The sequence below is a fragment of the Chamaea fasciata genome, unplaced genomic scaffold (assembly GCF_029207755.1).
Source record: "Chamaea fasciata isolate MVZ Bird 193981 ecotype frontalis unplaced genomic scaffold, bChaFas1.0.hap1 SCAF_9, whole genome shotgun sequence".
Classification (NCBI taxonomy): Eukaryota; Metazoa; Chordata; class Aves; order Passeriformes; family Sylviidae; genus Chamaea; species Chamaea fasciata.
In genome coordinates, this window is record NW_027094094.1 from 32,958,296 (window position 1) to 32,970,342 (window position 12,047).

At 47.2% G+C, this 12,047-nt stretch overlaps 1 protein-coding gene across 2 annotated transcripts in view; it reads left to right on the plus strand.

Moving 5' to 3' along the window:
• The window catches only part of MCU (mitochondrial calcium uniporter), a 77,827-nt gene continuing 65,780 nt past the window's right edge, over nucleotides 1-12,047 (plus strand). For both annotated transcript variants that reach the window (XM_066191808.1, XM_066191807.1), the window contains exon 1: nucleotides 1-141. In XM_066191808.1, the coding sequence (XP_066047905.1) occupies nucleotides 13-141 (129 nt within the window). In that variant the 5' untranslated portion in view covers nucleotides 1-12. The remainder of the gene's footprint in view (nucleotides 142-12,047) is intronic.

Consider the following 12,047-nt stretch of genomic DNA (forward strand, 5'->3'; position numbering starts at 1 on the left):
TCCAGCGGCGCGATGGCGGCCACGGCGGGCAGAGCGCTGCCGCTCCTCCTCTGCGGCCGCCGCCCCGCCGCCCTCACCGCCGCCGCCGGCCGCTTCCCGGCGCTGGGCCGGCGCCGCCAGCAGCAGCAGCGACACCGGACGGTGAGTGAGGAGGCAGCCGTGTGCCCTTCAGAAGGCGGGCGCGGTGCCGGCGGGCGGCGCGGGGGCCCCGGCTCCGCGGCGGTTCCGCGGTTGCTCCACGGCGCTTTCGCGGCGGCTCCCAGCCCCCGGCCCCGCCAGCTGCGCGTTTATTCTTAGCGCCGTCAGCGGGTGAAACTTGAGCGCGGCGGCGGGCGGCGGCAGCGGAGCTCTCCCGGTCGCGCTCCGGCAGCGGCAGCTCGCGGCCCGCCCTCCCCGTGCCGCCCCGGGAGCGGGCGGTGCTGCCGGCGCTGCCCGGCGTTCCGGGGCCGCGCTCCCGGGGCGGGGGTCGCGGCGCGGCGGGGCGCGGCCGCCAGGTGGCGCCGGGGGCCGCCGGGAGCCGGGGGGGCGCGGAGCCCCCGCCGGGAGCGGGAGCGGCGGCACCGGCACCGGCCCCGGCCCGGGCGGGCAGCGCGGCGCCCCGTCCCCGGGCGGTGGTGTGCCTGCCTGCTCTTCCCGCCCCGCCTCAAGGTCAGCCAAGGGAGAGGCGCCCGGGGGGCTCCCCGAATCCCGGTCGGTGCGGCGGCTGGCAGAGGGAAGGGAGGCAATGCTAGTCGGCTCTGTTCGCTCCCTTTTCGTTGGTGGCTTTGCCAGGAAAAGAGGGGACTGGCAGCACACAGCTTCCTATGTGTCTCAGGGCGGAAAAAAAAAACGTGTAAAGGCAGCCAGTTGCGTCTTGGAGCTCGAAAGATTTGCTAAAAATACCGGGAGGGTTTTTTCCCCTATTTTTTCTTTATAAACTGAGGGAACAGTGGGATATCCTTCTGGCTTTTGCCACGATCTGTTTTATTGCTTCCTCTAAAAGAGCTTCTGCCGGAGGTGTGCACCTGTCGCTCCCTTGTTTTGCTCCAAACAAGTAATCACGGGACTACGTGGAGCCACCCAAATTGTGGATGAATCAGGTGGCGGAGCGGGCTCTGGAGCAGCGGATGCACCGCCGTGGTCCCTCGGGTGCTGTTTAAAGAGTTGTTTGTGCCCGCTATCGTCAGGGTGCCGCTGGTTCCTCGGCCGCTGTCGGTGTGTTTTGGCAGCCGGGGGATGCCGGAGGTTCCGTCGGTATCGGGTGTCTCCATCCCGGCAGTCCCGCATTCGCAGCGCGGTCCTTCCCACGTGTCAGGTGGGACTTGTGCCGCCGTGTTGACTGCGGGGTTAATCCCGGCACCTGCTCAGGTGTGGAATGGCCTTTCCGGCGGCCGTAATTAACGTTTGAGCTGTCTCCTTTAGCGGTGTGGCCCTGGCAAATAGTTTGTATTTCTCTAAATTTAAACTGACCTTTGCGATTGATTTAACAGAGACTCAGAATCGTGCTTGGTTTCACTCCTTGGGCTAAGCATAGCAGTAAATGTGTGAGAAAATTATAAAAAAAAACCCATTAGAAAACCGTGAATATCCCGTGTTTGCCCAGGATACCGAGCGGACGTGACTGAGGTGTGGGCATGTTAAAATCCTACTGTCAGAGCCATTGGCCTCAGGATCTTGGGGAAAAGAGGAGGATTTTGCTCGTGTCCTGAGGACTGATGATTAGAAAGCCCTCCTGGCTTTTGTTGGGCTGTGCTATTTGATTTTTGGCAGCCTGGCTGTGGTGTTGCAGTCATTAGTTTTGGGTTTTTTTTCAACAGGGAGGCTGTGCGCAGGTCGGTTTGGTTGAATCCCTGAGAGCCAAGAGATGGGGCGCAAGCAGCTCAGGATCCAGGATCCTGGCAGTTCTTTTTGGCAGCATCTGTGATGTGCCTGTTTATCCCCTCACAGCAGAGACGAGTTATCCTTTCCTTCTCACTGCACTGGAGAAATGGTGCAGACCACTGAAAGAGAGCAGAGGCCAGAGAGTACCTGAATCTTGGAATAAATGATCTCCAAGGAGAAATTAAAGGAACTGGAGCCCTTCATAATAAAGAGGAAATTGAAAAGAAGCATAGCTGCAAAGAGGAAGCAGAAAACCAGACAAATATGTGTGGGGTGGGAGGAGTAATGGGCTCACAGTGTGAGCAGAAGGGTTTGATTAGGAGCTGGCAATCTTTACTGACAGTAAAAGCAGTGAAATGCTGGATTGCTTCCTGGGAAGGCTCTTCAGTCTTTGTTATCAGAGGTGGTTAGGACAGGTTAGGCTCCCATCAATCAGTTATGGCTGATGAAGAATTGATCCTGCTCGGTGATGGGACTGAGATGCACAAGCTTCCTGAGACCATCGATTATATTAGGAAAGGCGTAGAAAGAGTTTGTATAATATGGGTGTAATTAATAGAGTGATTACATCAGGTGTGTCTGTGCAGTGTTGTTTTTAGTGCCATCAATTCTACTTGGATACTTCTCAGGGTGGCTGGTTTCTCACAGAGGTGATAAATTAAGTGGGCTTTCTTTGAAACAGGGTGGAAATGCTAAATGGTCTTATGGATGAGTTCTTTCAAAAGCAATATAAATAATGCTGGAAGAAACTGCACCACTAGAGCAGATTACTGTGAGAGGACAGTGCTGTAAAACAAACAAAAAAACCTCCTCCGGATGGGTGAAGTAGGAAGGAGGTTTCAATGACACCAAGTGGGAGAGAGGGCAAGGAGGTCCCTACTTGTAAATAAATACTTGGATTATGAAGGGACAGTTGGGAGTCCATTAATACTGGGGGACATAGGGATGAACGAAGCATTCACAGCTTGCTTGAGAGTTCTGAAACTTGAGGAAGTGGGGAAAGCTCAGTGGGCTCAGCATGGAGATGTTCCCACAAGAACAATCCTTTCGGGAGCAGACCAAGAGTCTCTGTGTTCTGTCCCTAACAGGATCACAGGGGGTGAGAGATCTGGGGAGGGGGATGCAAGAAACTTGAATGAGAATTTCGTTCATTGATCTCGGAGTAGGGGTAAGCAAGAGGAAGGAAGTTTTTACTGATATTTGTAGCTTTCCCCTGTGGGTGCGGTGGTGGTGTACCTTTCAGGATGGCTGGGCAGGGTGAGGAGGTCTAACCATGGGGCCAGCGGGGGTTGGGCATCCGTAGCCTTGAAAGAGTGTGACAGGTCTGAATAAATGAACTTGGAGCAGAAGTATCAGAGGCTGCATCTCTTTCCAGTCTCCCTGTTCGGGTACACACACACACGAGGGTGGAGAGTTCCCAAATGTGTTAGCAGTGGAGGAAGTGCAGGAGTGGGCTGGGGGGTTGTAATGTGAGGGAGGCCACACATCCCGTTCGGCAGCTTGCCCTCTGAGGAGTGTGGAGAGAGAGAGAGTTAAAGTGGGGCTATTCCTCAGGGGAAACTTCCTAATGGAACAAGGGAAGGCCTTTCCCGTCTCCTGCTTGTTCCAGGTGCTGTGGAAGTTGAGGGTCAGCTTCCCTAGGCCTGAGGTGTAGCGGGACTGGAAAAGCTTCACAAGGAAGCAAGCTATAAATGGTTTTCCATGATGTGGAGGTAGACAAAGTACTTAAATAAAACGCTCTGCTTTTGTGTGTTGAACGTTCAATCCTCGTGGCTTTCTTCCTGCAGAGATTAGAGGCTCCTGTTACTGCGTTTCCTGGTGCCTGTCGCCAGGGGTTGAGTTATGTTGGATTGGAATGTGGTTAGCTGGTGCAAAAACACCTACAGGAGATCAAGGGTTTGGCCACGTGTGCCATTCCTGTGGTAGTTCATCCTGGCAGTTCTGGGCTAATCAGGAATATTGACTCCTAGTGCCTTCTTCTATGCCTGAGAAGGCAAAACTGAACCCAGCTGAGCCGTGGCCGGATTTTGAGTCGGTATTGGAGAACCTGCAGCCTTTCCTTTCTGCTCCGGATGGGGACTGGGCTTAGCTGCGCTGATCCATCCTCCCAGCCAGGAGTTTTGGAGGTGGCCAAAATTTAGGATTTTGGTGCAGGTGGCCCGGGTTTGAGGACGTAGTTTATCCTTCGAAGATCTTGCTCTGTGCCAAGGAGAGATGGGGTAAGCCTCGAGAGGTGGATGCAGGGGACATCGAGCCGCGGCTGCCCTTTATTCTGCATAGATACAATGTGTATTTAGTGGTTTGTTTTTTGTTTTTTTTTTTTTTTTCCTCTGTGCAGCATTGACTTCCAGAGAAGCTGTAGCTCGATAGTGTGGTCGTAATTTCCTGCGGACCACCTCAAGCCCTCACTGTCACAAAAGCTGGAGTTTATTGCCCCATTGTCACCCAGCTCGTGGAGCTGCCAGGTGAAGCTTGGCACTCCCAGAGCTCAGGCAGTGGCAGTGGGTGGCTGCAGGGATGGTGAGGCTTGGAGCGCTGTGGGGTGTGTTTTTGCTGAGGATGGAAGCTGGCAGGCTTGTTTAATTAACTGTGCTGCTATTTTCCTGACCTGGCATACTGCTGATTGTGATTTTCCAAGGAATGATTGAAAATCTGTAGGTTTTCTTTTTTTTTTTTTTTTCTTTCATGAACTAAAGCTTTAAAGGGGATGATCAGCAAATGTATTTGGATGTATAAAAGTGGCTAAAATCAGAGAACGCACTTCCAGGGCCCTCTCTGTGTGAAAGAGGAGCACAGTATGAGGACTAGATGTTGGTTTGGTTTTTTGGGTTTTTTTTGGGTTTTTTTTGACAGTTATTTGATGATATTACTGTTTTTTATTTAGTATTTAGCCCATGGGAATAATAAAAACTTTGAATCTAAGGTCTGTGATGGGAAAGGAAGTTACAGTCATGATCAAGTTGATGCTGGCACTAATATAAAAATTTCAGGGCAGTTCTTTTTCCACAAGGAGGGTGTTTCTCAGCTCTGCTCAGGAGAGGTATAGCTCTCCTGACCAGAGCCAAGTCCTGGAAAGAGAAGAAGAAAAAAAGTTCTTCTTTTCCTAAAGCTGTTTTAAAACTCATCTTAAGGAGGAAACTCTCTGTGAGGTTAGGCTCCACCCAGTCTGGAGGGTGAAACATAACTTTTATGACTTAATTTCTGATTTGTGCAATGAGTCACCGGTTTGCCGTTCTATAAAATAGCATTGAGCTGACTCAAATATGCAATTTAAATTATTCTCCTGATTGTAGGTCTGTGGAAATGTAGAAACTGTTTTAGATTTGGGTGGCTTGGGTTGTTGTTTTCTTTTTTTTAATAATTATTCATTTATTGCAGTGTCAGTTGGTGGTCAGTCACTCTTCCTAAAATCCCAACTGCTGCTCTCTACTTCTGTGGCTTCTGGTAAGATGAGGAACTGTACTAGAAAAAATTGAAATTTGTTGAAACAAGATGAAGCTGTGTTCTCTGTGTTCACCGGGGGGGGCATACTTCTTATTTCTGAACTGCTCTCAGGGTGAGGGACCACCTGTGATATTGCTGCTGGGGATTTCATCATTTTTTCACTTTCCCAGTGCAAACTACAGTAATCAGACTCTAAGAGCTATTTTGTCCTTGAGTATTTAATGCTGAAAATGAAACGACTTGTGCTTCTGCTATTAAAGATTCAGCAAAGGGTTTTCTCCCTGTTATTAAGGTCTCAATTGGTCATCAAAATGAGATGTCATCTTAATGAAGATGAAAATATGCTGCACTTGAGTGGGATGCGGAATTAGTTTCCAGCAGGACAAGCCTGTGGGGTATGGCTTTTGTCTCATGTAAAACGCAGAGCATGTCCACTATCTTGTTCTGCATTCTTGGCAGCTCTTAAGGAATTAGGAGATGTGGAGCTCATTTCAGCAATTTGCTTTCGTTGGCTTCCCCAGGAGGAAAGGACTGCCATGCAACGTGGAAACTCTCAATCTCTGACGCTGCCTGTTGGAACAATTAAAACTCGAATTTCACTCAGATATGTAACTTGTGAAGTGTCTACAAGGGAGCAACCACCATAAAAACCAACTCTGGGTGATTGTCAGTCTTGTCTTAGACCCTTGTTTTCTTCTGCCCAAACTGACTCCTGGTGATGCTGAGCTCTTTTGGATTTGCAGCTGAAACCTGCAGAAGGAGCAGCAAAAGGATGTTTGCTGGCCAGGGTGCAGGCTGTGAGATGGAATCAGAGTAGGAAGGAAATTAGTTGTGACAGATTATTGTAAGAGGAAATAGTTATTCATTCCGCTTCAACCATTCTTTTAAAATACATCCTCATAATTTAGCCTCGTCATTTTTCTTACATGTTTGGACTTCAGTGAGAGTGAGTTTTCTGCCTGGCAAAGCAACTCCAAAAATGACAATTTTAAGTGCTACTCTGACAAATGAAGATATTAAGAGAAAATGGGCTCCCCAAGATAGCACAGGAGCGATGTGGGATTTTATTTTTTTTTTTAAACTCGTGTGTTAAAAAGAAATATCTGGGGTCTGGGTGATGGTTTTTCTCTACAAATTTTCCTGCGTGAATACTGTTCTGTCATTATTCACGCCTGCCTCTGAGAATAATTTGATATCCCACGTCCTGCTCGTGTTTTCTGCTTCTAGACAAAACTCACACACTGTGAATATGCAGTGCAGCAGCAACCTTTTAATAGTAATTTAAATTAATTGGAAGCCTGTCTCAAACATCACAAAGATTCCTGGGCAGGGGGGATGTTGAGATAGGAGGGAAAGCTGGCAGCAAAAGTTATTTCCTCCCCGAAATAACAGTGAACTGAAAAACTGCAGAGATTTCCCGGGGGGGGAGAAAAATGTGATTCCTTTTTTGGAATGAAAATGCCCTGATTTATCATGTGACTTGGGAAATCCTCTTGGCTTCCTGCAGAGGGGGAAAGGGTGAGTTGAAGGTTTGGTCGGGTGGTGGAGCCTGGAGTGTTTGTGATGCACGAGGGTGTCTGCAGCACAAAGGGCTCCCGTGGGAGCCTCCTGCCTGCTGCAAGGCTATTCCTGTTATCCAGGGACTTGCTCCCTAGGCAGTGACAACAGAAATTTCCTTGTCTAAATATTGAGTAGATTGGATAATTGCACAGCGCTGTGTGGTTTCTTCTGAGTTTGGGGGTGTTGTATTTAAGTGGAGAGTGGGATCCTTCCCTTGCATTTTGGTGTAAGGGATTGAAGGGAACCAAATCCAGTGTTTGTTAAGAGAGGAGTTGTTTCATGAGCAATGTATATTGCTAGTAACGAAACCAGCTCCAGATACTCCCTTCTGAAATAAGGAAATATATTAAAATTTTTTTCCCTTCTCAAGATGAGAAGCTCAAGACGAACTGTCCTTGTGTTTCATGAACTGCCTAGAAGTCTTCTGAGTTTGGCTTTTGTTCAGGCTGCGGTCAGTGCCCTGCATCACACGGGAGGACTGTTGTTTTTGAACCTGGAGACCGTGGTGTTGGAAGGGAGGGAAACCGCTGCAAGTGTTGAGACATCCGTTCCTCGTTGCTTGGCTGGGTGATGTGAGTCTGATTGCTAAGAAACGACAAGCTGATGGTCCAAAACAGAGCTGTGGTCTGAAGCCAAAAAAGCCACGGATTTCTCTGACCACGAAGCTGAACGGTGCTGAGCTGAATTTTATTTTAAGGATAATTTTGTCCGAAGACAAAGACCGTGACTCAGATTCACACATGTTCTCGTGGAAAACAAATGCCGATTTTGAATCAGCCACTCGCTCGTGTGTGTGTGGGAGTGACCATTTCCATATTTCCTTTTGGCATTTAGTGCTCGAGAGAGTAATTTTAAACAAACAGTTCCACAAAGTACCTCATTATTGAGCTAGATGGAGTGGGGCAGGATATGACACCACACAGATATGGGTTTTTGAGCTGGCAAGGAAGTCAGGATTTTGAGAAGAGCATTGACACTAGGCAGGCACTTGTGAAATGAATTGGTTTGTAAATAACATTTTTAACAGATGTTGTGGGGTTTTTTTCACCTTTCCCCAAAGGTGGGTTGTTTCTGGTGACTGTCCCTGCACACCATTCACTTTTTCTCTGCCCAACAGCTCCTTTGCTTGTGCAGAACTGTGGGTTTATTTCCTTTTGCAGTCAGTGGTCCGCACGTTGCATCCTCTGCAGGATGCCCGAGCACACTGCTAACACACAGCTCCAGTTTGTGTGGAGCACACGGGGCTCTGCATCTGGGGCGTGGAGTTTGGTGGAGCTGCTGCTTTCATGACCTACTTCTTCATGGAAGTAGAAAACTGCTCCTGGTGGCTCAGAAGAGAGATTTGGGCTTGTTTTGAACGATAATCAGACTCCAGTTTGATCCAGTCGTACTCCTCGAGGTTGATCCCTGAATTATTCCAGTTTCAGTGGAAAGGAGGAGACAGGAGCACCTCTGCCTAGAGCAGCGTAGCTTTGGGGATTTAAAACAAGCGCTCTGTGTTCCTGAGGAATTGTTTGTTGTTGTGGTCACTCAGATGTAATTAATTTCTTCATTTCTGCTTTTGTGGAGGGGCAGGTGCGGAACTGACTCATCCTCAGCGCTGTAACTCCCGTTTTTACTCCTGTTTCGGACATTCGGCAGCACTCATAAAGCCGAATTGCTGTGATTAGCCTGACATTTTATGTAATAGAGTGCACCAGAGAGGGCTGTTTGTTCTTGGAATTACAATGTCAAAGTACCACAGCAGTTTTCAGGGCAGTGTTTACATAATTTGGGTGGGTTTCCACTTAGCTGGGGTCCAGGCTGCGGAGCGCCGGGCGGATCACAGGGATCTCTTCCCGTTCCCTGTGCATCCGCAGTGGCACAGGGTTTGATGGCACTGCGAGAGCTCTGCTCGCCTCCTTCAGGAGCTGACGATGCTCCAGGCAGGATTCTGACTCATAAACACTTCCAAGCTTCCTTACAGCCTTGGGAATGTGGAAATAAGTGGCCTGCAGGTGCTTGCAGAAAGCTGAGTTCCTGCCCTAGCCCTGCCATCCCACAGAGGATGTGGAGAGCTCACTGGCTGGGTGTCAAGTCCGTGTTTCCTCAATTTCCTTGGCCAAAAAGTTAAGCCAGCCCTTACCTCCTTTCCACTGAACACCTCCCCCAAAGCCCCCGACTCCTTTCTGTTAATTTCTTTTAATTTGCTTCAGTTCTGTTACTTTGCCTCCTCCAAGCTTTTTCTAAAGAAAACTCATTAAAAAACCCCTAGTAAAGCTTTCAGCCTTCTACTGACATGTCTCCTGTTTTTATAATACCAACTAGCATCCCAAGTGTTGTTTTTAGGTTCGGCTAATTTAGTTCTCAAGTGTATTTCCCTTTTTTGATGTTTGTGAGCACGGGGTAGTTTAAAATGTGTATTATTTTGGCCATGATTTGCCTTGGAAAAAGCATTCTCTGGAACGCTTTAATACAGTTATTTAACAGCTGTAAATAACAGAGCTGCTAGAGAACAGCTTGGCTGACCACCGGCAGTAATATGCATGAAACTTATTTAATCTTAAGTGATTAAACTTGAATTTTATGGGTTGTGTTTATAGCCGCAGTTCTCCAGCTCTGATTTCATCTCCGTGCTGCTTGAACCTTAATATTAATTTTCAGTCCTGGAGATCGCTGACTTCTGTGAGGCTTTTCCCATGGCCAGATCTACCTCAGTCTGGTTTCTGAAGGAATATAACAGTAGAAAATAGAAGACGTATTTTTTTGTTGCTGCTGTTACTATATCTTCTTCCTACTGCTCTGGTGTTTTGCTGAGTCCCTCAACTTCTGCTCTTGGCTGTTTGAGATGCATGAAGAGCTCGTACATAAACATGAGAGAAATCCATGCAGCTTCTTGGTAGAAAAAAAATTTGATTTATTGCATATTACCTGGGTGCAAAACCCTTCCAGCTCTTGCTGTGAAAAGTATCTGCCTATTTCCTTGTAGGTCTGAAGACAGCATCACCCAAGTCGAAAGGACATTTTAAGAATAATAACTTCCTGGTTTTGAAATCACTTAATGAAGTTCAAGTTGTGTGATATTCAAAATCAACTTGGTAACTTGCTGATCGGTGTGAGTAAATCCCAGTGACTCCCTGGGAAGGTGATTATTTCCCAGAACCAAGGGAAAGGACAGTTGCAGGCAGACAATCAAAAATAGTGGGGTGGGAAGAAAGTAGATGAAAAATAGGATGCACTTGAGCTGTTGTCACCTGTTCATCTTCCACTTTGCCATCTATCACTATTAATAAGTACAGGAATTTGAAGGCACATGAAAGCACTTCAGTGACTTCTCCTGTGTTCCTGATTTATATTCTGGGAATTTTGGTGCAAAGATGCCGTTCTTGCTCATGCCTTGGTCTTTCTAATGCTGTTGCTGCAAGGTTACTCTCTCCCTCCTTGTTTAATAACGTACCCATGATGATAAACACGGTTTTTTTTCCCTGTGCCAAGGCTTTTGTTTTGCAATAGGGTTTTTTCCCCCTCATCCTTGCTGTGAGAACAAGCATTTACCAAGTCATTTATTAATTGCACTTTTTCATTAGAGACCGAAGAAGCACAACCTTAATAAAAAGTCAAAGCTTTTAACAGGTGTAACTGCTGTTTGCAGCTTTAATTGTGATGTGGCTTTGCCGGGTAGATAATCTGATGGGAGAAGAATAACCAGGCTCTGACTAGACACTTGCTTCATTTCTGCCCACACCTCTGACCAGCCATTAATTTTCTTCCCCTCTCCACAGTAATTAGTGTGGAGCTATGAAGCTCAGAGGTTGAACACAGTATATTAACCCTCGTGTCCGGGAGAGAGGAGATTGGAATGTTGGCTTCAGGATGGCCTCCTGTGAGAGTGCAAGTCATCTGCTTTTTGTCGAGCTGGTGTTCACGAAGCTTTTCCTTTATGGAAAAGCTTTTAAGTAATATTCAGGTAGGATTTAGAATAATAAAGTTGAATAAAATGTGTGCCCCTTTGCTGCTGAAGCTGCTTGTTTCTTTCTTTTTTTTTCTTAGTAGGGCTAAGTACCAGTGGCTGGCAACATTATGTGATGTGCTGATTTAGCAGTCCAGAGCCTCCAGTGGTAAATGACTTTCTCCCTGTCCTCTCCCTTTTCTTCCAGCTTCCACCAAGTTTAGTTTCTAAGGCACAAACCCAAGGAGAATACGCAGAGGTGTAAAATGTCCGTTTCATCCAGCACGAGCTATCAATCCCTCTCTGCATGGTTTTACATTTCTACCCATAAATTTTTTGATCAATAGTTAGCAAAAAATTATAAGAGAATGCAAATGAATGAGCTAAAAGTAAACAACCATGTTTTAGAGCATAGTTGGTTGAATCATCTCCTTCAGACCTTTGACTGATGATAGTTTTCAAACATTTCTGTCTGAAATTGATTCAGACAATTTCAGAGTTGTCTGAAAATTGCTTCCACTCTTAATCCCTACACTCCCACTGAGAGGTTTTGAGGGGAACCTCAGACATCTGGGGGCAGTTTTCACTCAGAACAGGCTGCAACTGCTTTTTAAAAGACAGCTTTGAAGATAACCGATTGCCAGACAAACATCTTCTCTTTACTGTGCTTGTGTTAAGATTATCCTAGTTTAGGGAAATAATCTGGAATTACTGTCAGTGAGACAGTAATCTGGCAGAGTGCAGGTTTAAATGGATACTGCTAACAAATCCCAGGCAGTGAACTGAGCAGAGCTTCAGCATCAAAATATTTCCGGCTTTCTTGTCGTTGTCTCAATGCAGAGTTGCTTTACATTTTGCTGATTATTTCACAGCCGAGACAGTGGAAAATTACTCGTGTTTTTTGAGTTTTAGGGTCACCATGAATTTTTTTCTGCCCTCTTTTGCTTTCCTCGAATGTGTTTTTTGCCAAAGAGCTGCTTTGCCAGGCATCCATCACCAAACTGAGCACACCAGCCCATACACAACCTCACCAATTTTGCTGTTGCAGTTGTAGGATGCTCTGATTTACATCTGTTTGCCCTGGGAGAAGTTAATGTTTGGGTTGGAGCATGGCAGAACCTGGTGTTTTTGTGTCCCTGTGTCAATAAAGGCGTGCAGAAGGAGCAGCTGGTTGTTCTCCAGGAGGAGTGAGCCTGGATTGGGAAGCAGGAGCTGCAGGGTGGCCCCGGGGTAGCTCCATAGTTACCGCTGGCAG